This window comes from Bombus huntii, chromosome 8 (assembly GCF_024542735.1).
Source record: "Bombus huntii isolate Logan2020A chromosome 8, iyBomHunt1.1, whole genome shotgun sequence".
Taxonomy (NCBI): Eukaryota; Metazoa; Arthropoda; class Insecta; order Hymenoptera; family Apidae; genus Bombus; species Bombus huntii.
This window is the reverse complement of record NC_066245.1, coordinates 2,825,917-2,850,099: the sequence shown is the minus strand read 5'-3', so window position 1 is coordinate 2,850,099 and position 24,183 is coordinate 2,825,917. Positions and strand designations below refer to the sequence as shown.

At 28.1% G+C, this 24,183-nt stretch overlaps 6 protein-coding genes across 12 annotated transcripts; 4 read left to right on the top strand and 2 right to left on the bottom strand.

Annotated features, from left to right (window-relative positions):
* The first annotated feature begins 192 nt into the window (after positions 1-192).
* On the top strand, positions 193-5,159 carry LOC126868629 (oxysterol-binding protein-related protein 9). 4 transcript variants are annotated; one of them, XM_050624324.1, is made up of 13 exons: positions 193-361; positions 897-1,112; positions 1,186-1,416; positions 1,531-1,606; positions 1,673-1,762; positions 1,906-2,026; positions 2,102-2,202; positions 3,197-3,226; positions 3,300-3,462; positions 3,551-3,816; positions 3,894-4,288; positions 4,366-4,593; positions 4,663-5,159. In XM_050624324.1, the coding sequence occupies exons 1-13, from the start codon at positions 209-211 to the stop codon at positions 4,753-4,755; spliced, it is 2,163 nt and encodes a 720-aa protein (XP_050480281.1). In that variant the 5' UTR covers positions 193-208; the 3' UTR covers positions 4,756-5,159. The 4 variants fall into 4 exon arrangements, with proteins under 4 accessions (XP_050480281.1, XP_050480280.1, XP_050480282.1 ...); XM_050624323.1 differs by having other exon boundaries at positions 2,099-2,202; XM_050624325.1 differs by lacking the exons at positions 193-361; positions 897-1,112; positions 1,186-1,416; ... (2 more) ...; positions 1,906-2,026; positions 2,102-2,202 and adding an exon at positions 2,667-2,937.
* Positions 5,160-5,418: 259 nt separating this feature from the next.
* On the bottom strand, positions 5,419-7,915 carry LOC126868633 (uncharacterized). Of its 2 annotated transcripts, none has more exons than XM_050624332.1 (3): positions 7,767-7,915; positions 7,391-7,488; positions 5,419-7,312 (listed from the first exon to the last, which is right to left on the bottom strand). In XM_050624332.1, exon 3 carries the CDS (start codon positions 7,161-7,163, stop codon positions 6,054-6,056), a length of 1,110 nt encoding a protein of 369 aa, XP_050480289.1. In that variant the 5' UTR covers positions 7,164-7,312; positions 7,391-7,488; positions 7,767-7,915; the 3' UTR covers positions 5,419-6,053. The 2 variants fall into 2 exon arrangements, with proteins under 2 accessions (XP_050480289.1, XP_050480290.1); XM_050624333.1 differs by lacking the exon at positions 7,767-7,915 and adding an exon at positions 7,593-7,760.
* Positions 7,791-9,337, top strand: LOC126868635 (39S ribosomal protein L19, mitochondrial). Its single transcript, XM_050624335.1, has 4 exons — positions 7,791-8,164; positions 8,311-8,752; positions 8,814-9,089; positions 9,167-9,337. Exons 1-4 carry the CDS (start codon positions 8,098-8,100, stop codon positions 9,294-9,296), a joined length of 915 nt encoding a protein of 304 aa, XP_050480292.1. The 5' UTR covers positions 7,791-8,097; the 3' UTR covers positions 9,297-9,337.
* Positions 9,338-9,506: 169 nt separating this feature from the next.
* On the bottom strand, positions 9,507-17,317 carry LOC126868626 (zinc finger MYM-type protein 3). Of its 2 annotated transcripts, none has more exons than XM_050624315.1 (12): positions 17,159-17,317; positions 14,237-16,454; positions 13,799-14,152; positions 12,881-13,716; positions 12,590-12,813; positions 12,278-12,513; positions 12,008-12,194; positions 11,813-11,938; positions 11,621-11,742; positions 11,396-11,543; positions 9,949-10,048; positions 9,507-9,858 (listed from the first exon to the last, which is right to left on the bottom strand). In XM_050624315.1, the coding sequence occupies exons 2-12, from the start codon at positions 16,430-16,432 to the stop codon at positions 9,684-9,686; spliced, it is 4,704 nt and encodes a 1,567-aa protein (XP_050480272.1). In that variant the 5' UTR covers positions 16,433-16,454; positions 17,159-17,317; the 3' UTR covers positions 9,507-9,683. The 2 variants fall into 2 exon arrangements, with proteins under 2 accessions (XP_050480272.1, XP_050480273.1); XM_050624316.1 differs by having other exon boundaries at positions 9,949-10,045.
* Positions 10,055-11,389, top strand: LOC126868638 (histone-lysine N-methyltransferase SETMAR-like). Its single transcript, XM_050624337.1, has one exon. The coding sequence runs from the start codon at positions 10,275-10,277 to the stop codon at positions 10,875-10,877; it is 603 nt and encodes a 200-aa protein (XP_050480294.1). The 5' UTR covers positions 10,055-10,274; the 3' UTR covers positions 10,878-11,389.
* Positions 17,318-17,955: 638 nt separating the features above from the next.
* Positions 17,956-22,339, top strand: LOC126868565 (probable E3 ubiquitin-protein ligase makorin-1). Of its 2 annotated transcripts, XM_050624155.1 has the most exons (7): positions 17,956-18,412; positions 18,893-19,035; positions 19,120-19,180; positions 19,391-19,715; positions 19,797-20,119; positions 20,180-20,336; positions 20,421-22,339. In XM_050624155.1, the coding sequence occupies exons 1-7, from the start codon at positions 18,378-18,380 to the stop codon at positions 20,553-20,555; spliced, it is 1,179 nt and encodes a 392-aa protein (XP_050480112.1). In that variant the 5' UTR covers positions 17,956-18,377; the 3' UTR covers positions 20,556-22,339. The 2 variants fall into 2 exon arrangements, with proteins under 2 accessions (XP_050480112.1, XP_050480110.1); XM_050624153.1 differs by having other exon boundaries at positions 17,957-18,412; positions 18,893-19,180.
* The last annotated feature ends 1,844 nt before the right edge of the window (positions 22,340-24,183 follow it).

Sequence of the window (24,183 nt, the reverse complement as noted above, 5' to 3'; positions counted from 1 at the left end):
ATATTATTTAGAACATTCAATTTTGTAAATTCACAGTGAGTTTAGAAATTATATTTTTTAGATACCATGTAAATTGTTTTAAATATGACGAAGATATTTGGAAATTCGTCTTATGTTAGTTTTCTTATCGAGTTACCTCTCTATGAGTTCATACAGGACACACTAGGCAAATGTAATATATATATATATACAATTATATGCTTGCCTTATGCATACACATACACTCATAAATAACAGCGAGCAACAAATAACAATGTCGACGATGGAAGGTTCACTTAGTAAATGGACAAATGTTGTTAATGGATGGCAATATCGTTGGTTTGTTTTAGATGATAATGCTGGTCTTCTATCGTATTATACGGTAAGAATTTTTAAATATTGTAATTGTAACATTTACTGTTCTCTTGTTCATTAATAGGTTACACCCCATTTTCTTTTTAAACATTTCTGCAATGTTTAATTCAAAATTATAATTTAATATAAATTTCTGTATGCATCAGTAATCTTTGAATTTATTTATTAGTTGCTTCAAAACATTATTTGTATCTCTTTAAATATCTTGCACATCTGTCATAGTCAGCTGATCTCTAAATATTTAGTTACAAAATTACATTTAATTTCAAAAGTAATTACCAATTTTATGTGGTAAAGTTAAATCATATTCAAAAAGAATTATTATGGATATGTAAATTTTATCATGTTATATCAATTATAATTTAATTATCAATAGTTAATTGATATTACATGAAAATTTTATTATTGCTTTTTTCGATATCTAATTTTTAAACAAATATATATTTAAATTGCAAATATTAATGATATTTTCTTTACAATTGCTATAAATATTATATTTTGAATATGATAAATTGTTATGTTATACCTTAATTATATTGCAGAGTAAAGAAAAAATGATGAGAGGAGCACGTAGAGGATGTGTACGTTTAAGAGGTGCTATTATAGGTATTGATGATGAGGACGATAGCACATTTACAATTACTACATCATCATACAAAGATGATCCAAAAACATTTCATTTTCAAACAAGAAATGCAGAGGAACGAGAACGTTGGATTCGTGCTTTAGAAGACACTATATTACGTCATTCACATGCTGTATGGTTACTTAGATATTAAGAACAAAATCTACATTTAGTTTAATGCTTAAGTAAAATTTAAATTACTCTAGAGATGGGATCCTAAAAAATCTCCTCCGAAGCAAGACTTTGATCGCAAAGTAGCTGAAGCAGATGCTTACCTTCAATTGTTGATTGATCAAATAAAATTAATTGAAACAAAACAAAGATCTGTTGCTACAGAAGATGAAGAAAAGCAACAAAAATATACAGCAATTTTAACTCAAGCCAATGCAATGCTTAATTCAGTTAAACATACAATTGTTCAATTACAAATTGCAAAGGTAAATATTCATTATAAATATAAGACACCATATTAATAAATCTTTATAATTAAATTTTATACATTTAATAGAATTAGGTATAATTTGTGTGCAGTAAAAATTCTATACTTTTAGAATACAGCAATACCTGTAAATGGAGTATATAGGGGACCCACTGATTCAATACATGTTTCGTCTTCATTATCGCATGGTATGTATTTAAATGTGAGTATAAAATACACCTATAATGAAAGACATGCAATATAATAAATTTTAGTTGCTGTTAGAGAACCAGAAGCAACTGTACAGACTGGTATTGAATTAGGTTCTGAATGTGTAGAACTAAGAGTACCTACATTGCCAAATGGTAATTTATTTTTTCTTATTTATGTGTACTAAATTAAAAATAAATGTCAAATTATTAAGTTATAGTATTCCTAAAAATAAAACTATCAATCAAGTAGACAAATGGTTTAAAATACATATTTTCATTGATTTTTACTTGTAAAGCTGTTGTGGATAGGGATCTCCCTGTACCCCAATTCTCTTATTCATCTTCGGATGAAGACGAAGATTATTATGATGCAGCAGACGAAATATCACCTCCTGCAATGCAAAATCATATCAGTATGTAAGTATTTATCAGGGTTCGTGAATCTTTAATATAAAATTTAAGAAATATGTGATATATTTTGTAATTCAGTAGAAGACGAGATAGTGAACGTTCACATGTGGATGTATCGAACGAAAATCGGAAGCAAAATCCGTTGCCACCTACAAAAGGTGATGGCTCTGTTGATTACGATGGTAAGTATTAATCTATGTTAAATGCTTAAAAGTTGATATGTTTCATATATTGTTTAACAAATATAAGATCAACTTTTGTATACATTTGTATACATTTCTTTTTTCTTAGGATATGATAACTGTATTTTATTTGTTTTCAGTTTTTTATTATACATATATTTATATATAATTTTAGTGTGTATATGTTTAAAATTAAGAAAGAAATTCAAATAAAGTTTATATAAATATTTAATCAAATTAAAAGAATGATAAAAACATTAAAATATGTTATGATTATTGTTAATTATTTATAACAAATATATCTATATTACAAATTCAGAGTAACAAATAAAACACAGCATAAAGCATATTCAAATTTTAAATAAGAAAGAAATTACATAAACATTAAAAATCCATAATAAATTGCATTCGTTATCGATAATAGAGGTTCGATATCAGTCGACTTAACCCACAACTACAATTATTATACACGTGAATTGTCGTGTCATCCGAACTTCGTAGTAAAGCATTATCAAATTTGTAGTTAAAATCAAGTGTGAATATTTTTTAGTATGACACAATTACAGAAAAATGAATTTAATCAACTTCGAATAGTTTTCCCCTCTTGGAAAATTTTGTTTCTCAGAAAAAGACGTTTATATTGCGTATAGTCAATATCATATAATGATCGTATTTAGGAATGGATTTTAACTGACATTTTATAAAAACACAATATGCTGGGTGCAGCTTCAAATAGTAAGTTTTTAAATTATAGTAAAATATATACATAACAAAAGAAATCTTTTTATATTTATGCGAAAATTTCTGTTCTTATAGGTTGTATTTTTTGAGTTTAAAGTTTTAAATTGGTATACATATTACAACTATTATTGACTTAAGAGAAACATTAAAACGAATTATATTAAAAAAAGAAATTACTTTTTTTCTCATTTTTTAAATCACTATACATTATTGTTTATAAATTATTGTTGTAAGCTTTTGTTACATGTTACAGCCCTTTATGAAGAGGAAAGTGAAACAGAAAGTTAGTAACTATTATATTAATAACATAAATTATTTAAATAAGATTAAATCCTTATCTTTATGGTACTTTTTAGTGGATTCCATGGAATCCCATGGATCCGTAGTGACTCATCTTCTATCTCAAGTAAAAATTGGTATGGATTTAACAAAAGTAGCATTACCTACATTCATTTTGGAGCGCAGGTCGCTTCTTGAAATGTATGCAGACTATTTTACTCATCCAAATCAGTTTGTAAGGTATATTCTATGAAATAAATAATATTAGTAATATTTTTCAAAATTATTTGTTGAAACTCTTTATACACTATAGTATTTCATATTTTAGCATAGCAGATATGTCTACTCCTAAAGATAGAATGGTTCAAGTAGTTCGTTGGTATTTATGCAGTTTCCATGCAGGTCGTAAATCAGGGGTAGCTAAGAAACCATATAATCCAATATTAGGTGAAATTTTTAGATGTCATTGGGATATTCCTAATGATGCTATAGATAGTTCTAATGATACAAAACTAGTTGTTGGAGGTCCTGTACCTTGGTGCAAAGAAAATCAGCTTTCATTTATTGCTGAACAAGTTTCTCATCATCCTCCCAGTAAGTTTACTTATATGTATTTATTAAAATCTTTTAAAAATATTTTTCTAGATAAATAAGCATGATTCGTATTATAGTAAGTGCATTTTATGCTGAACATTATGCAAAAAAGATTAGTTTTGGTGCGCATGTATGGACGAAAAGCAAATTCCTTGGACTGAGTATAGGAGTACATAATGTTGGAAAGGGTTGGGTAAATGTATTACAACATGGAGAAGAATATGTATTGACTTTCCCAAATGGTTATGGTAGATCTATTCTTACTGTACCATGGATAGAGTTAGGGGGGACTGCAACTATTCATTGTACACAAACTGGTTACCATGCTGCTGTAGAATTTTTGACAAAACCTTTTTATGGCGGTAAGCGTAATCGAATTACATGTCAAATTACACAACCAGGAGATAAGAAACCATTTGTTGTTATAAACGGAGAATGGAGTGGTGCCATGGAAGCAAAGTGGTCTGATGGAGTATGTACACAAGATGTTATAAAAGATACCAATTTCTCATTCTATTCTTTTTTCATTTATAAATTCAATTTTTATAGAGAACTGAAATTTTTGCGGACGTTAAAGAACTTTACACTCAAAGAAAATTAGTGAAGCCAGTGTGTGAACAAGAAGAACACGAATCACGAAAAGTTTGGCGGGATGTAACTGTTGGATTAAGGATTAACGACATGGAAAAGGCAACAGCTGCTAAATGTGCAATCGAACAAAAACAACGAGATGAAGCACGTAATAGAAAAGAAAACAATATTAATTGGCAAACTAAGGTACATTTTTCTTTCAAAATTACGTACTTTTTATTTCAAATGATTATATAAAGTCTTATCTTTTAATAGTTGTTCAAAGAAACTAAAGATGGTAGTTGGGTCTATGTAAAACCACTTGCAGACAGATTACATTCTTGTTCCAATCAAAGTGCTACAACATAAATGATTTGCTGCAGTTTTAGATATTGCACAGTACTAGAAATTTAAGGCCTAACACATATGATTCATAATATGTTTACTAATTTTAAATCTAATGACTCTGTGCTATGCAGAAGAACAAAACTGAAAGGTATTATAAATTCCTTCCTTAACATTTTTTTTTTTTTATATAAACCTGATTAAGTACAATAGCAAATATTTAAATACTATACAATATTAAGATTTCATTGAAAGGTACATATGTATTTTGATAGCAGGCAAATTATTTTTTATAATATATTATCACAGATATAATTACTGCTTTAAAGGAAACAAGTTTACATAGTATTGTGCTATATATTATATGTTGACATCGACATACAAGCTTATGTACTGTTAAAAAAATATATACAGCTATAAAAACAATATTTCTGATGATGATTTATCGTTTCTATTAAGAAGAATTGCAATACAGTTTTAGCATAACACAATACAAATAAAAGTTAAATATTAATTATGTAGTAATAGACCTAATGCATAAAGCATGCTTCTCTAATATGTTTTAGCTGTTTCCATAATATAGCATTAATGGAACATTAATGAAATTTAATTACACGAATTTTTTTCATTCCATAATAATTATGTATGTTATTGAACTTTGGATATTTTTAAATAATTACTTCCAGATAGTATCCAACATGATTTAATTAATAAATTTAAAAAACGGACAACTGTACTCGTGATTGTAAAAATAATATGCATATATATGATGTACATTATATTTATGTACATAACTGTTTGTTCTTAATTTCCATGAAACACACACACACATACACACACAGAGCATTAATCATACATAATGTAAATATATATAAATCTCCCTCATAGCTTGTTATGTATAAGATTTTCCACATGTTTTAATTGTTTTTAAATTAACCACAGAGTATTAGAGTATCTCCATGAGATTAATTTCATTTAGTTATGTTACAGTGCTTAGATATTTATATTAAGTAAAATCGTGATTTATAATCATCCAAATTTTATTAACCATAGATAGCGCATTGTAAAATATTCCTATTCAATATAACATGTAATATATGAATAAATATATGTAAATTTTTGATAAAATAAAACTTTATTCATGCATCAAAATAACGCACACTCTTAATATAAATCAAAATTATGAAATTTTTAATTTCATTAAAAGGTTTAAAAGTAAATTAGAAATCATTTATTAAGAAACATCATTTATTTATAAAAAATTATTTATGAAATATTCAAAATTTGTTATATTTAAAAAACACAAAAGATATTTTTTATTATTAAGTATTGTCTGTAAAATTTTCTAAGCATATATGTCCAATATAATAATCAGTTACAGTTCTATGAAGCCGTGGAAATCGTTTTGTTGATGCTATTAAATGTTCCAAACCTGCTGCTATTACTGAAAAACTAACTTCACAATACGATTTATTTACAGAATCAATAATATTTTTGTCTGTTTCATATTTATATAATACTTTGACAACTGATATTCTTTGCAAAGTTACAATATTATCGTCTGACATTTCCTTAGGCTCAATCATTAAATTTAAGTGCCAATCCATTGGTTTTAAAATGAGAGACTGAATTTCTTTTCCTATAAAGCATTGCAAAATTATTTCTTCACCAATCATACCAATCATTGAAGTTTTAATAGCAAGTAAAAAATCATTAAAGGGATCTGTTGCAGTCTTACTTTGTGAGTTACTTAATAAATTGTAATCCACAGCACAATTCCATAATTTAAGTGAATTATCTGGAAGAATTTTCCCTAAATATTGTAAACATCTGTTACAAATCACAATATTTTCATCTATTTTTAAGTTGTGATTAAGTAAATTTGAGTGAATGATGAAGAAAAGTGGCCCATAGAAAATCTCAGACTCTGATGGAATCAAATTATGCATAGTATTACTATGATTATGTTTACAACAAAACCATTCGCTTGAATCATAATTCATATCTGGTAAAGGTAAAATCCTTTTAATATACATGTTTTTAGAAACAATGTTTTCGCAACAAGCACACATTATACGACATTTACCAGTATTAAATAACTCAGTAGTTTTAAAAGAATCATTCAAAGAATTAACATTGAATGCTGGATTGGTAATTATTTGCGTTTTAAAAGATCCAAATACAGGATCAGATATTGTTTGCACACGGAAACAAATCCAATTGCTTGTAACATTTAATGTTGATAATGAATCTGGTATTAACTTTACAAATTTTGTTAAAAATGTTTTTGTATTATTTTCTATCGTTATTTTTATACTTTCTTTTGAAACCTTTATTTTAGCTCCTGTTGAATTTACTTTTTTCTTTAAATGAATAAAAACATTGCATATTTGAAGCCTAGGTCGTAGTTCTAATGTTATAGATTCTATCATATTGAAAATTTAAAAAATTAAATTGTAGTTTTTCAATTAGATAAAAATGTAAATAATTTCTCCTTCGCACTGATTCAAATTCAATCCAATATATATGACTCCATATATATGAATTCTCTTTTTTATATTTTAATTATATTTTGTTAAACCTAAAAATAGATTTTAAATTTGATTTTTCCTATTGTACAATTTATCTAAGGCATGTAACAAAATTCTAATAAGTTTACCTTCAAAATGGTTTCTTTTTGATATACAAGCAAATAAATCTTCTGAACCCAATGATCTTAATATATACTAAATTTAATTCTGTAGCTTATTAATACACCTAAAGGAATAAATTTTTATAAATTAGTGAAATATCATAAAATTAAGTGGAATATTATAATAAATAAAAGTATCAAAATTTATTACAAAATAAATAGAATTTACCAAAAAAATTTTGTCTACTATGGTTTTAGTCTGAGTCTAATTATTTTAAATCTTAATATTTTTAAATATTCCACGCGAATAAATAAACAATTACAATTCATAATGTAATTGTCTAGTATACCAACTTTTTTGTCTAGTATACCACGTGTTTCTTGGCAATCACTGTATACGTACCTTGTCTTTCCAAATATCGCTTATTGTAAATTGGATCTTATCTCATGTAAGAAAATACACATTATTCCAGTTAATGCTTCGATTTGTTGAATAGAATCTATAAGTCCTTATACACGCATCTCGTAGATTAAAAATAATATAAAAAGAAAGCTGAGAGTCTAATCTGGAAGACACAATCACAAAAATTCAGAAATGAATCCTCCATCTTAGTTTATTTTACGACCGTAGTGTTACCTATTGGAAAAAATATTAACCAAAACATAACCTCACACAGCTCGTGTGAACGGTGTAAATTAAAAGTGACAACAAATTAAGATTAGTATCAACAAGCATGAGTATTTCCTCAAGATTATTGTGTCAAAAAACATGGAAAAAATTAACTTTTATAAAATTATTAGGTATTTTCTGTTATCGTATTTTGCTTTACATATCATGAAAAATGTACTGTACTAATAATTAACAATTAACACACATTTTAAATATTTCTAAATAATTTACATTTTAGTTAGTACATATAAATATTACTATATATTATCATTTTTAGGTAAAGAACCTAAAGCTCTCTCAACCTTGGCACAACCAAAAGATGATAGAGTAGATGACGATAATGATTCCCAAACTCAACCTAATAATGAATCAACCAAATCTGAATCATTTGCACATTACAGATTTATATATCCTGAATTTTTACCAGATCCTAATCCATTATATCGTCAGAGTGTGAGAGAGAAATTAGAACGCATGGATATGTTGAGTAGAAGATCAGTAATAAGTATTCCTGAATTTTATGTTGGTTCAATATTAGCAGTAACTTATTCAGAACCACATGCAGTTGAAAAACTAAATAGATTTGTTGGTATATGTATATTAAGAGAGGGCTGTGGTCTAAGAAGTTCATTTCTTTTAAGAAATGTTGTTAACGGGGAAGGTGTGGAAGTACGTTATGATTTATATGATCCTGCTATTCAGAAAATTGATTGTTTGAGGTAAATACTAATTAATGAAATGTAATTAGAACTTGGAATAAAAACTTCCTTTTATTTGCAGGTTAGAAAGAAGATTAGACGATGAATTACTTTACCTCAGAGATGCACCATTAGAATATAGTACATTTCCTTTTGATATGGAAATAGAAACAACAGTTTCACAATCTGTCCCATTAAATGATATTAAAGTCCCTCTTAAGCCATTACCTTGGTCAGAGAAATGGGAACGTAAAAATTTAAAAGGAATTAAAGATATAGTTGTTAATGAAAGACGTCGAAAAAAGGCAGCAGCTCTCGCTAAACCATGGGAGAAATATGATTTGATGAAAACCTACAGGTAAAATCGAATATTATCACTAAAATAATGTTTACTATTTTAAAGAAAATGTATTCAAATATATTTTGTTTCAATAGGGAGACCATTCCAGAAGAGGAACAAAATGAAATATTTTCAGATGTACATACAGAACTTCGTCACTTAGAAATACAGAAGACTATATTAAAACGCAAATATATGTTACAAAGAAGTAAACCAACTTCATAAATATTTTTTAAAATTATTAATAAAAATTTGTTTTCCAATTATGTGTTATCTGTATATTAAAAAGAGGTGTAATGTACATATTTTTCTTACATAGGTCCTAATTATTTGTAAAAATATAGATCATATATAATTTATAAACATACATATTGCCCATTTTTGTTGAAATAACAACTTCATTTGGATATGTTTCATACTGAAAGTTCTAAAAAATTTCGTTAATAATACATTCTTCTGTTTTATTAGGAAGTGAAAAATATACAATAGAAATTATAAAAATTTCAATGACTACACATTCTTTGAACATTCTTATCTGACGTATAAGGGAACAATTACTTTTTTGCATATCATGGTATTCATGATATTAAAGATAAATATGCAAACGTGAAATTAGCTAGTTAATAATGCCACATTGATTTCTTTAACCATTTTAATGCGATATAACATTTTTATGAGATGTTCCTTAGCCAATGGAGATGTTGAATACCATACTGGACTGTCCGGTACACAACTTCTTTCTGGCAATAAATAGAATACATCGTTCCGAGTCTTAACACTTTCTGGACTAAAATAACAGTACAGAATTAACATAACTATTATATTTTTTATTTATAATGTTTATTTATGAAATAAGAAAATAAATAAATAGACGTACCATTTAGACAAGTAAAACTCATATAATTTGACTGGACATCTTAATGGATTTTCTTCATTTTCCTGTTGCTCATATACTTTCTTTTTACGTGAATTACCTTCTGAAAAAAGATTAAGGTCTTAGAGTGTTATTACTTTTTGACTATTGGGACGCCCGGAAAGTTCGTGCCGATATTCGATAGGTGGTATTAGGACATGTCTGAATATATTAGAATGATTGAAAACTAATGACATGTGTACATATCCTAAAAGGTGATGTTTCAAACACCTTTAGAAAAAAATTTGATTAGGATACATTAACTTTTGTTAGTTTTAGCGCTCTTAAATATGGAAGGAAACAAAGTGCATTGTAAGCATTTGATGCTTTTCTTCTACCGGAAAGGCAAAAATGCCACACAAACAGCAAACAAGATATGCGCTGTTTATGGTGACGATGCTATAGTTGACAGAACTGTGCGGAAATGGTTTGCTAGGTTTAAAGTTGGTGATTTCAACCTTGAAGATCAAGAACGCCCGGGTAGGCCCTCCACCACTGATGAAGATCAGGTCAAAACACTAGTCGAGAATAATCCATGCTATACGATACGTGAATTAGCAAAAATATTAAAAATATCAAGGTCCACCACCCATGAGCATTTTGTGAAGCTTGGCTATATAAACCGTTTTGATGTATGGATTCTTCACGATTTAATGGAAAGAAATCTACTAATGGATCGCATTTCCATTTGCAACTCGCTCTATAAACACAATGAGGAGACATCATTTTTGAAGCAAGTAGCGACGGGGAATGAAAAATGGATTATTTATAACAATGTTGAGAAGAAAAGATCTCGGGGATGGCGGAATGAATCACCTTTAGCCATCCCAGAAGCCAGTCTTCATCCGAAAAGGTCATGCTCTGTGTCTGATGAAGGGAATCTTGTATTATGAGCTTCTACCAAGCAACCAAACGATAAATTCGGAAAAGTGTTACTCGCAATTAGACGAGTTAAAGACAGCAATTGAAGAAAAACGTTCAGAACTAACAAATCAGAAGGGCGTCGTGTTTCATCGGGACAAAACGCGGCCTCATGTATCTCTAACTACTCGACAAAAGCTGTTGGAGCTTGGTTGGAATGTGCTAACCCACCCACCATATTCACCAGACATTGCACCCTCAGATTTTCACCTATTTAGGTCATTACAAAATTCCCTTAATGGTAAAAACTTTACCTCTTTGGTCAACATAAAAAATCATATTGAAAATTTTTTCACCGAAAAATCTGAAAGGTTCTGGGAGGATAGAATATTCAAGTTGCATGAAAGATCGAGAAAGGTTGTGGAACAAAATGGCACCTATATAATTCAATAAATGTATATTGAAATTTAAATGTGCTGTGTTTAAATCTTCCTTAAAAATCGGAACAAACTTTCCGAGAGACTCAATATATAAATTGTTTGATACTCACCCAATGCTGATTGTGGTGGATAGAAACGAAGAAGAACGTTTCTGGAACCTGGAACTTTTCCTGCTCCTGTAGTAAGTTGTGCAGCTGGATTACGTTTCCAATGTTTCATGATGTGAGAAAATGATAATTGCATATGTTCTTCTACTGTCTAAATGATATTAAATTTTAAGTATTTTAAAACAAATGTTAGTATTTATATAATAAATCAAAATAATTTATACGTACTACAAGATTAAAATGTTTAGTGTTAAAGAACATTAGAGTATTTAAAAGGACATGAGGAGAATGAGCACCTAATTGCTTACATTCCCATAAATGTTCTTCTTCAACTCTTGTTACAATATATTCTACGAAAAATTGATATTTTATTTACAATATAATTTTCTACATAGATATTAAAAGCAAAAGTTAACTTACGTGCATCATTATAAAGAACAGAAAATTTCTTTGCAACTTCATTTAAACAATCAGTAAATCTTTCGTAATATGAATCTGTGAAAATATTGTCTATTCTATTATTTTCAAATAAATACTGTTGAATTCCTGTAATATAAAATAATTATAAATAATTATAAACTTCTTTCAATTAATATATGTGACGAACTTAGTTACCTAAACAGAGATAATATATTGTATCAGGAGCATATTCTGCTCCATTTGGTTTTTTAACTTCTTTCACGAAAAGGCATAATGAATAATTTAATTCGTCAGCTGTGAGTTGCAAAAGATCTGTTTTAAATAATTTCATTTTTCTAATTGGTGTACTTTGTTTTTCTAATTCAGCATTTTTTGTAACTACCTATATTTTAAAAAAATTTTTAATTTTTAATATCCATATTTTCAATCGAAATTGAGATCGAAAATACGATATATCTAAATTACCCATTGTCTCCAAGCATTTACTCCAAAAGTATATTTGAGAGCCATATTGGCATCTGGTTTTTCTATGGGTTCTATTATTCTCGGTTGAGGTGGAGGTTGAGGTTCCGGGGGTGGCATCAAAGGCATATCATTTGTGCTAGATACGCGCCTTCCTCGTTTATTTGGCGTAGATCGTGGTTTATATGGAACCATTCGTTTCCTTCCCCGAGAGGGAACAATAAGCCGTTCCGATTGAACTGAATATTAAATAATCGTTTCATTATTAATTATCTTTTCCATCTACTTACTATATATATTGCACACTCCCATTACCATCATTTTCTATAGTTGTGTCAGATTGTGTCGGTGCTTGTGTAGCAGTAATAGTATTTGGAGTTAAAGCAGCTTCTAAGTCAACAGCTGGCTCATCCAATTCTCCAGTTGCCATTTTCAAAGCCATTTGTAACATGTCATCGCCAAATGTATTACTAGAATCAACACCTTCTGGACTGAAAACTCCACTATGTGAATGATCACGGTCACCAGTATCTTCATCTCTGTAAGAACAGTAGAGGAGAAAAACAGAAAAAATGCTTTAATAACAACCACTGATAATAAAGTTACCTATCATCTGTAGAATCCGAGTCAGTCTCATTAGCTTTTTTCTCTGTCGCAACCATTTCTGCCATCATAAGAAGTTCAGCTTCAAAAGGATCTGCTGGTATTTTTTCCTGTATTCTTTTGATTTCTTTAAATATTCCCTTAGCACTATTTCTTGTTGTAGGTATAAAGATAGGAACAGGAATTGGTAATGGAAAAGGTAATGGAACTGGAAAAGGCATAGTATACATATGCATTGGAAATGGAACATAAATTGGAACTGGTATCGGTATAACTGTTTGGTGAATCCCATCTGTTTGTGAAGCTTTTGTGCAAGGATGTGGACGTACTGAAACTCCTTTTGTGTGCATCACAGGTTTACACTGAGTTGTTTTATTGTGAATTTGGATTGGACTTGGTGGTCTTGTTATAATATGTTGTTTATAAATTACTTGCTGTGTTTGATTTTGGCTGATAGCAACTGAAGGTACTAACATGTTATTTACACTGTTTTGTTGAGTTGTTGGACTGGATTGACCATTTCCAATTGTGGCTAAACTTGTCACAGAAGAAATTACAGGCATATTCTTTTTGTTTTGTATATCATTAACTTTTTGATTATTGGAATTTGTGTTTCTCTGAGGTAACGTTCTTTTGGGCATGCCAGTAGGTACAGGATCATCGCCAGTTGGTATCGTAATCGGAGATTTGGTATACTGAGCTTGAAAATTCATTACACAATGATAAGAACAAAAATTTCGTATTGTTGCATCTGACATTGTTAAATGATATTGTGCTTGCGAAAATTCTTTACAAAAGTCACAGTTTATTCGTTTTGCTGAAACTGCGTTGATAGAAACCTATATACAATTAAAATTAAGTAACATCAGTCTTACATGTAGTACTATTTAAAGCAAAAAAAAATATGTGACCATTTTATACCTGATATAATGTTAAGCAATTTAAACTGCACATCATCATTACTTGACATGTTTTTAGTTCCTTTTTAATCATGTCAAAATTATATTTTTTTACTTTGCACCAATTACAAGGAACAATTTTCCTATTGGTAATAATAAATACATTTAAACAAGTTTTAGAACAAAATGTATGAGCTTCATTCTCATAAAACACAACAGAACTTTTTTTGTTAGGTAACTCAAAAAATTTTTTGCAGGTAGAACACTGGTCAGGATCAACCTTTTTCACAAATTTGAATGCTGCAAAACATGGTTCACTACATATAGCTACTGGATCAGATCTGTCTATTTGAACCTCACAATGAACAATTTTTTCCTGTTGTAAAGAATAAAGCTTTAATTTAGAAAGTTTCTATTGAATTCGTATTGAAAATACAAATACAAAAAAATGACTACTTACTTCTTGGCAAACGCTGCAGCATTTTTTTTCTATGTTTGGAGGTTCAACAGAGCTCATTTTTGAATATTTTTCCATACAATCTTGAGTACAAAAATCCTTAAATTGTCCTTTTTCACCAACTGGTGCAAGAAAACCTTCTGCACTAGAGCTTATATCTTTTTGACAATAACTGCATACTTTTAGGCCCTTTTTGAATTCTTCCAAACATGTGGAACAACAAAATTGTCTAACATCATAACCAAATCGTACACAATATTTTCCTAAACTTACTGCTTGTACTGAACCATTGCAATTTCTGCAATAACTTCCATATTTTGTTTGAAATTTGCCTAGACACTCCTCATTACAGAACTCCATTGTTTCCCAAGAAAGATTACGTTCATCATTAGGTTCAACAATTAGCAAACAGTTTGCACAACGTTTCTCTCTCTTAGAATTAACTCCATCACTTGGTATATCCATCGCTTTATTATTAGCAACTTTGAATAATGCTTTACAGGTTTTCGAACATACATTGTAAGTATCAAAACCAATTTTTACTTTAATTTTACATGATTTTTCTTCGTTACATTGTTTACAAATTTCTTTAGTTGTGATTTCTTCAATTTCGGAATTTTTTGACTCTTCATCAATATTAATAACATCTGTAGTAATATCTGTGATTTTATTAGTTGAATCTGTTTCTGTTCTGATATTTTTTGCATGTGTTACAATGGATTCACTTGTGGTATTTTGTTCCTTCAGGCCTTGATGTAAGTCTTTGTTTTCATCATTATTTGGTCCGGAGTTTTCACATGTTTGCTTAATTTCATTTTGTTTATGGTTATCTTTATGTATTGATTCTTTATTACTAGAGTTTGATTTTTCTGTTTGCTCAGGAATTATGACTTTCATACTATCTGGGATAATACATAACTCATCATCCTGTCCTGGTAAAACATTAGATTGTTCTTCTTCAGTATCCATTGGTGTTATTTCATCGACAGATTTCTTTGTTTGATTATCACACTTTTCAGTGGAATTTATATGTAGATCTTCATTGCATTCTGATTGAACTGAATTTTCATTACCAGTTTTACTAGTATCTTGTAAATCCAATCTAACATTTGGAGAATGTAAAATATCAATGGAACTATCTTTACTTGCTCCATTATTGTTATCCTTTTTATTTTTATTATTACTAAAACTGCTTTCCTCGTTATTTACAATAACTGGTAAATTATCAGTTTGACTGCACAATTTAGGAAATCCTATATTAGTTTCAGTAAGATCGTCAGTCTCCATAGATTCAATATTTTCTGTCGTAAGACTATCTCCACCAAAAGGATCTTCAGCATCCATAGATTGACTTTCAATTTGTGCATCTCCGTGTTTCTCTTGAGAAAACTGCACAAATTCAGTATTTTCTGGTTCTATAATGTTTTTTTCTGTCACATTTCTATCATTACTCTCTGATGTCTCCATTGGGTCAGTCTTTTTATTATCTGGATTATTTTTTTCACTAACTGAAAATTGTTTGTTTATTTGAGAATCTTCTAAAACATTTTCAACAATTTCTTTTTCTACTAAGTGCAAGTCACATGAACCATCTATATTGACATTTTCCACTTCTTCTGATATATTTCCTAAACATTTTTTAGATTTTGTACATTCTACTACATTGACGTTATCTGATAATTTATCTATGTCATCTTTGTCAATAGTATTGGATATCATTAATTCTATTGAACCTTTTTCCTGTGAAACATTTTTTGTAGTACTTTCATGTAAAGTCAATGAATGTGTATCATTACAGTCCGTAACCACAGTACTTGTATTACTTTCTTGTAAAGATAATTCCTTTACTATTAAGTTACCTTCTCCAGAAACATTTTGTTGACATGACTTAGTAGTTGATAAATTCTCTTGACATGATGTAGTGGTTGATAATTGAATACTTTTTGAATTTTCATCAGATAAATTTTTTTCTATTTCATCTACCATATTTATTTTTTTTTTTTTAATCTTATTATTACCTTCATTTTCATCAACAACATTTTCATCTTCTTTTGAGATTACTGGTCTCTGTTCTTCATTTGTAGTAATATCTGTTCTTCTATTAGATTCATTCATATCTTTAGTTTTTGTTTCATTTTCTGTATCTGAATCCTTTTGAGTTTGATTAGTTGATAATTCCATATCAATATTAGAATCCATGTGTATTTATTTATATGATTAGCTATACAAAGTAATAATTTTATTACTTACATTATTACAAATTATATATAAAGCAATGTCATGGAAAGAAAAATGGAAATATATTTAGATCCTCAAAAACTAGTTCTAAAATAATAAAAAAAAAAATTTATAGAGAAAGGGAAAGAAAAATAACTATAAATGAGAAAGTATTATGTATTAAATGTCTTATTCATTTAACATAAATACATAAATAAGTTCGTTTCAAATTATATAAACAAATATAAATAGAGGGAATATTACAAGCGCAAATTAATAGATACAATAAAGTAATTACATTGAAAAAAGAAGTACTACATAACAAGAAGAGACAATGAAACAGTTTTAAAAAATAATTAATATTGCATTTCTTTCTACAAACATAATAAACAATTGTGGTTATGAAAAATTGAGGTTATTCTAAAAAGTAGCTTTACTTCGCCATGTTGTATTTTACATTTGAGATTATATCAAGTCTGTCAGTAGAAGCAAAACATAAATAAAAATAGATAAGAAAAATCATATTTATGTTTCATAACAATTAATTATAACGTTTTCCGAATAAAGGAGCAAACAACAATTCCCATTTGATACTTCAAACTAAAATATTGTGTACAATTCAAAATCTTATATTGATTGAAATCGTGACATTCTATTTAAAAACATGTAGCACTTTCAGATTTTTAAATATTAAAAAATAAGTTTCACCTTTTTATCTGAATGCTAAATAGCACTATCGTCTCAATTTTTAGTTAAAAATATAAATCCGTATTCATTGTCGAACCACAACAACCGTGGCGGTAATCCGTATATAGTGTACACTACCAACATATGATTGTAATTTTATTTCGATCAAACTAAATAAAGCTTCGTTCTCAAAATTGCGTTATCATATTGTTTTGATTCTCATTTCTTTCGAATATCGTAAGAAAATATTTTAAAATAAACTTAGAATCAAATATTGTTACAACTAGTATGATTAAAGTGCGATTGATATATGTATATTTTACAAATGGATTACAAATTAATATTCGTTAAAGAATTTTCTATGTATACACACTTTTTGAAAATATCTTTGTTTTTATGAAGAAACCAATATACTTATGAGATAATAACATAACATTTTGTTAATAGAATATTAATAATGTCAAGAGTGCAAGTATATTGATTTTAATTAAGTAAACACTAATAAATATTTAAAGAATGAACACATATTTTTCTAAAATAAATAATGAATTAATTAATTATTAAATTATATAATATAATTAAAAAAAACATCAAACAATATACAATATTAAATAAGACATAAAATTATTTAAATATAAAATTATTTTTAGACTTGATTTTAACTGAACATTCTATAATTGTATGTTTTTGTTTGTATTCCTTGAGGATAAAAAAAAAGAAACGTACATATTGAATTTATTAATTCTACAAGTTGTTTTTGAATACTTGAAACTTTGAGCGCATGCTCTGACTTGTGTATAACGGTTAAATGTGAATTTGCCTGTTGTTAGTTTAGTCCATGACGTATATGTGTGCTTTCACGCGTAAAGTCAATGAGTTTCAGTACACATTAAATATTTGTCCAATAGTGCCTAAAAGCGGATAGTACACATATACAATAGCAAAATTTTAGTAAAAAATTAAACTTCGAACGACGTCAAAAAGGAAAAAACGAAGTAACAGAACAGAGTGAAAAAGAAAATTGATGTGTAAGAGGTGTTTTTTTTTAGAATTTTCGAAGGACCTGTAAAAATACACTTGTTAAATAAAATTGGTGATGTAGCATGAGATATCGTGCAGTGTAAAGTGCACAATTATCGAGACGGATCTCTGTTGTTCTTCATATTGCCATCGTTAAAAAAGTCGTACGCGATCCTCCAGGACGCGTTGTCGATTATTGTTAAAGTGGAAGCTTTAGAAAATGGCCGACAGTTGGACACAGAGCGTTGTTTGCCGGTAAGAAATTGTCCCGTAATTACTTCCTAATGAATTTTAATAACAATATAAAAATACTCAAGTATCGAGACCAACCTCTGCACATACTAGAATATAGTGCGCCAACATATTAAGCTGTGAAAATATCAGTATTTTTTAAATTTTTGCGTTTGTTTTCTTTTTTTTTTACTAACCAAAAGTAATTGTATTTGGAACTATATCAAAAAATTATTAGTCATAAACAGATTATGTTACAAAATCTTCATTTATGTATTATTTATTTTTATTTCAGTAAAAGTAGATTAAAATTACATAAAAACTAAAACACATGTTACTTATATATTGCACAAGTGAGCATTTACATGTTATCAAATTATATTTTGAAATTTTATTGAAATAATCTGTATGAAATATAAATAATAGACACTTGCGTTATTTGTGAAATTTGTTGATGTCAAAATGATGTTAGAGCTGATGCGATGTTTTGATTTTTTGTTATAGATACTTCAAAAATGGGATGTGCCGTGAAGGAAATAATTGTAGATACCGTCATACTCAAGGAGTTTGGAATGATGGAAATAATGAAACAATAATATCTTCTTCTGCTCCATCTATGAACAATATTTGTCGCTTTTTTAAACACGGTATCTGTAAATTTGGAAATCATTGCTATTTTCGCCATACTACTGAAAGTCTTGATAATAATGTGGTAAATGCAAATTCGGTAGAAAATTCATCAGCTGGACAACACACTTCAAATATTTCAACTTCGACAACAATAAAGATTGCGTATGTTGTTGTCAGATGATCTTATTTCGGCAGGATTTAAGTTGTAATAACATTTGCATTTCACGTAATACATTGTAATATGGTATATAAAAATATGTGATATATAATATATGTATAAATATGTATATATATGCACACACACACATATATATGTATAATATTAGGGTAATAGAAAATATAATGTGCTAAAATGTGTTTACATATTTCCAGTAAAGACAATATTCGTAATGCTGAAGAATGGGTAAAAGCACCAGAATTTGTACCTTCACACGTGGCTGGATCATCTTCTACGAATGAAGCTTCTACAACCTCAGGAACATCTACAAATTCTTCAATGTCAATATCTTATGCTCAAGCTGTAAATTCATCTGATCAAGCATCCAGTCCATCTTCAGAACCTTTATGTCCATATGCAGAAGCAACTGGAATTTGCAAAAAACGTAATTGTACATATCTACATGGAGATATTTGTGAATTGTGTAATCGTGCTGCACTTCATCCGTACAACGAAGAACTTAGAAAGAAACATACAAATGTAATTACATGTAATATTACATTATTTAAATAGTATATTTCAACTATATAAAATTTTCTATTATTAATATTAATATTTTAGGCATGTGTCAAACAACATGAAGTGGACATGGAGCTTTCATTTGCTATTCAACGTAGCAGAGAAAAATCTTGCGGTGTTTGCTTTGAAGTTATAATGGAAAAAGCATCTGGAGAACAGAGATTTGGCATTTTACCAAATTGTAATCACTGTTTTTGTCTAAGTTGTATTAGGAAATGGAGACAAGCTAAACAGTTTGACAATAAAATTATTAGAGCTTGTCCAGAATGTCGTGCCACCTCTGACTTTGTATGCCCAAGTATGTACTGGGTAGATACTAAAGAAGAAAAAGAAAAACTGATAACAGACTACAAATGTGCGTTAAGGTAGGATAAAACATGCACTACTATAATTTTTAATTACATTAAATCGTTCATATATTGTAGCACTAAGGATTGTAAGTACTTCAATAAAGGACAAGGAAAATGTCCATTTGGCAATAAGTGTTTTTACCTACATGCACTACCTGATGGCACTAAAACAGATGTTGGCCCTCCTGTTCGTCAACGACGCAACGCAGATGCAGATGTCGATATTTTGCGTGTAAGTTAAAATTTTTATTTTGTTATAATATTCAATTATTCACATTATTGTCAGGAATGTACAAAAAACCACAATTTTTTACAGCAAATAATTTTGTGGGACTTTTTTGAAGAGAGGGATAACCGTTGGATATATGATGTAGACCTTGAAGATATTATTTCCCTTTTTTCAGGCTCAGAAGAGTCTGATTGGTCTGAATATGAATTTCAGCCTGAGTAGTTGTATTAATTCAGTAATCTGCTACTGTTGCTGTTAACTGTACCATCTATCTCATCCACCACTTGTATGTGGTTTCAATGGCTGAATAGACAAGTAGTTTATGAATTGTTTGAATGGTTATGATTTAAAGATATCTCAGCTACGTTAATAAAAAATTTGTGTGCTTTGCTTGATGATATTTACGTGAGAAATATGTAAATAATATCAAGTTAATAATAATAACAAAAATAATAACGAGGAGGTTGCAGTCGCATGTACAATGGCAAGTTTTTAAATGTTACATAGCCACTTTGTAATCGCTTCTGTTTGTGTACCTTGACCAATATTGTTACATTAGTACTCAATCATAAGAAATATGCATCAAGTCTATTACATCAGTGGTCCAAATTAATTCGATTTATATAGAATACACATTAATAGAATAATCGTTTGGTAGTTTGAAAATAACAGGTTTTGTTTTTATTCTTTTTAATTTGTCTTGAATAAAGTCCTTTTTTACGTAAAGAGGTAAATATACATATATGCAAAAATAAGTTTATACATTTAAAAACGTTTTTATTAAGAAATCAATTTTCCTTACTTTTTTAAGCAAAATTGTCCAAGATTTTAAATGAAATTGTTTTCGTAAATATTATTATATTCTCATTATTAACCCTTGGCTCGAAACTTAATGTTTGCTTAAAGACAAGTTCAATAAAATAAAAACATACAAACTTACTTTTTGTATAACATATCTTTAGTAGTTTAGAATTATTTTTAATTTTGGTTGGGTACTTATTCTGCCAAAAAATCTGGACTTGATTACATTTATTTGTCATCCAATTTGAGGAATAAAGAATTTATAGAATATGGAATTTTGGTTTATATAAATGAGATGGTAAACTATATAGATTATAAAGATTAGTATTAGTACTCTCTATTTGATTAATGATTATTCATATTGAACATTCAATTAATAAGTTTCGTCCTACCTCCTATTATGGCTTTGCGAACATTTAACAAATTTCCTTAAATTATCGTGAACTGTATAGCGTTAGTTTCTAATTCATAGTTTTAAGACCGTGATAAATTGCGCAAATCGAGTGTTCCATGTAATAAGTGTATGTCTGGGCGATAGTATGAAAATCTGGTTGAATGTGTGTACTGCTAAATGTAATAAAAGGAAACCATTTTTAGCGAGTATGCACGAATTCCAGATTTAAAAAAAATAACAAATAAAAATTATTTTATAAACGACAATTGAATTCAAAGCTGTCTATTTGGAATCTTTATTTTATCTTTGTATTTTAGACACTTTTCAAAAAATTAAATTTTTAAAAATTAATAATTATTTAAAAGGATACATTATTCATACTAATGAATGAAAGCAATTAGAGCTTTATAAACAGAAATGAAAGCCAAAGAATATGGTATCAATCTTTTTTTTGATAGAACTATTTTATAAAAATGATCTTTTAATCTGTTTAAAGAATTGCTTCTGTATAAGCATTAGGTGATTGAATTGTCTCGAGATATTTTGCGCATATAAATTCCAGCTATTATTACATATAGTTATAGGATGCACTTTTCTTCATCAAAACTATCTGTCCTCAGTGTTGCCTTTAAAGAACAAGATAGCTAATATTATTCGAAGTTTTCTCAGACAATCTTTCCATGATAAAATATGCAAGTTGTTTATATTTTCTATAGAATTTCTACATTGTTAATTTTATAGTGAATTGTTGTAATTAAAAGTTTATTGTTATTGCTAACGCTGCTTATAAAAATAAACGGAACGTTTTGTATATTGTTTTTTATATAGAAACCACTTGCCTTATATTTTTGTCTTATCTTTCATTATTCTCTATCTTTTCTTCATCTTAATTGGTGAATATTCAACAATTGATGTGCATGCGTTAACAATAAGAATAACAATACTACTATTTGTCAACACTGGGTGTAACCGCTTGTAGATTCTAATGTGTTTTTCTTCTCAATAATATATGTCTCTTATAGTGTTGTGTAAAAAAGGGACATATAGAGTGCCAATGGGTCTAATTGTAAGTTCAATATTTAATTTTTTTTATGAAGTGCAATTGTAAACGGGATAATAATACGTCGTTCATGTATATGTATATGTGTATTTGCAATTGCACTACACGAGAGCATGGAAGTAGAATTTTTGTATAGTTTGTGTGATATTATAAGACATAAACTTTTAAGATCAAGTTACTTAATCGGTATTATATTTTAGATGTAATTTACATTTACTTTTATTTCTTACCATATCTACGAATTTACTAGATAAGATTTTAATCACTACATAATTCAAAATTTAATTTTCCTTCCATTGTATAACTATTTTATTCGTTTTAATGTATATGGCTTGCTCTACTAGGTTCTACGGAAAAATATACATCATATAGGGAAATAATATTATATCCTTTTTTTAAGTTATTGAATGTAAACACATTGGAAGATACAATACAAGTTTTCATTGTATCTAATTCATTGATGTATTGCCTTTTATAAATTTTGATCTTTTTCCAAATTAATACAATTTTATGATAAACGAGTTTCTTATTGTAAAACAAGACGTTATTAGTCTCTTGTTCTGAAGATCATCACGTTGTTTAATGTTATTCATATTGCTAAAGTACAACAAAACAGCTCTACAATAATTTTTATTACTTCTTACATAAAAAAATTGAATGTAGTAGTTAAAAAATTAATACGTGCCGCAGTTTCCAAGTTATTAAATATATTAATTATGAATAAGATAATAAATACCTCTAAAGTTCTTGCAATAATTACGTAAAAAAATATTACGCGAGAATGCTTTTTTTATAATATTTAACATCTGATAGTTCATTCAAGCATACAAGTAGCATAAATTGCAGCCTTAGAGATTTATACGTAAATTGTAAACTTAATTTGAAATGTTAGTTTTTATGATAAATCTATATACAATAAAAACTAAAATTCTCAAATTTAGGGATATTTTTTATTTACAGATATTTTTCATAGAAAGAATATTACCGTTTTGTAAACAAAATATAATTTTATTATAAAAAAATGTAACATTTGCTTTTTGTAATAGAGGAAACATTAAACAGCATTAAAGATAAAGTTAAGACAATCAATCATTTATTTATTTTTAACAAATATACCTTTATTTTAGACAATATATTTAGTGAGTAGTGGAAACTAAATGAAGTGTGCGAATTATTTATTTCTGTGAGTTTGTAACATTTATATAACTTACATATTAATTTGAGTACATACTATGCATACACTCCAGTTGTTCAATATGAAACTGAAGATAATATAATTAAGTAGAATGTATACATACTAGAAATATATTATGGAACTAAATATAGTTTCATTACGTTTACATGTTTTGTTTCAATAAATATAAAAGCTTCGAAGTATTTACATCATTTGAATCTTAGTTTTTAACACTTAGCCAACCGCGCGCGTCACAACGTTTCTTACCGCGCATTTTTCCAAGTATCAAGGATTAATATTCACTACTTAAAAAATAAAGAAATCTAAAAATTATTTAAGTGGTCAATTATATTTTGCGGTATATTTTAACGATTTCATATATTGTATATGCAAAACATCAAATTAAACGTATATATTAAAA

What these genes read in the sequence shown, in the direction of transcription:
- LOC126868629 (XM_050624323.1), top strand. Translation starts at nt 209, where the DNA reads ATGCATACACATACACTCATAAATAACAGCGAGCAACAAATAACAATG. An exon ending in ATGCAAAATCATATCAGTAT is followed by an intron (nt 2,027 to 2,098) that starts GTAAGTATTTAT and finishes TTTGTAATTCAG; the next exon opens with TAGAAGACGAGATAGTGAAC. An exon ending in ATATTAATTGGCAAACTAAG is followed by an intron (nt 4,594 to 4,662) that starts GTACATTTTTCT and finishes ATCTTTTAATAG; the next exon opens with TTGTTCAAAGAAACTAAAGA.
- LOC126868633 (XM_050624332.1), bottom strand. Translation starts at nt 7,163, where the DNA reads ATGATAGAATCTATAACATTAGAACTACGACCTAGGCTTCAAATATGC.
- LOC126868635 (XM_050624335.1), top strand. Translation starts at nt 8,098, where the DNA reads ATGAGTATTTCCTCAAGATTATTGTGTCAAAAAACATGGAAAAAATTA. An exon ending in CAGAAAATTGATTGTTTGAG is followed by an intron (nt 8,753 to 8,813) that starts GTAAATACTAAT and finishes TTTTATTTGCAG; the next exon opens with GTTAGAAAGAAGATTAGACG. An exon ending in GATTTGATGAAAACCTACAG is followed by an intron (nt 9,090 to 9,166) that starts GTAAAATCGAAT and finishes TTGTTTCAATAG; the next exon opens with GGAGACCATTCCAGAAGAGG.
- LOC126868638 (XM_050624337.1), top strand. Translation starts at nt 10,275, where the DNA reads ATGGAAGGAAACAAAGTGCATTGTAAGCATTTGATGCTTTTCTTCTAC.
- LOC126868626 (XM_050624315.1), bottom strand. Translation starts at nt 16,432, where the DNA reads ATGGATTCTAATATTGATATGGAATTATCAACTAATCAAACTCAAAAG. An exon ending in GCTGCAGCGTTTGCCAAGAA is followed by an intron (nt 14,153 to 14,236) that starts GTAAGTAGTCAT and finishes TCTTTACAACAG; the next exon opens with GAAAAAATTGTTCATTGTGA. An exon ending in TCGGATTCTACAGATGATAG is followed by an intron (nt 12,814 to 12,880) that starts GTAACTTTATTA and finishes CTGTTCTTACAG; the next exon opens with AGATGAAGATACTGGTGACC.
- LOC126868565 (XM_050624153.1), top strand. Translation starts at nt 18,378, where the DNA reads ATGGCCGACAGTTGGACACAGAGCGTTGTTTGCCG. An exon ending in ACACAGAGCGTTGTTTGCCG is followed by an intron (nt 18,413 to 18,892) that starts GTAAGAAATTGT and finishes TTTTTGTTATAG; the next exon opens with ATACTTCAAAAATGGGATGT. An exon ending in TTAGAAAGAAACATACAAAT is followed by an intron (nt 19,716 to 19,796) that starts GTAATTACATGT and finishes TTAATATTTTAG; the next exon opens with GCATGTGTCAAACAACATGA.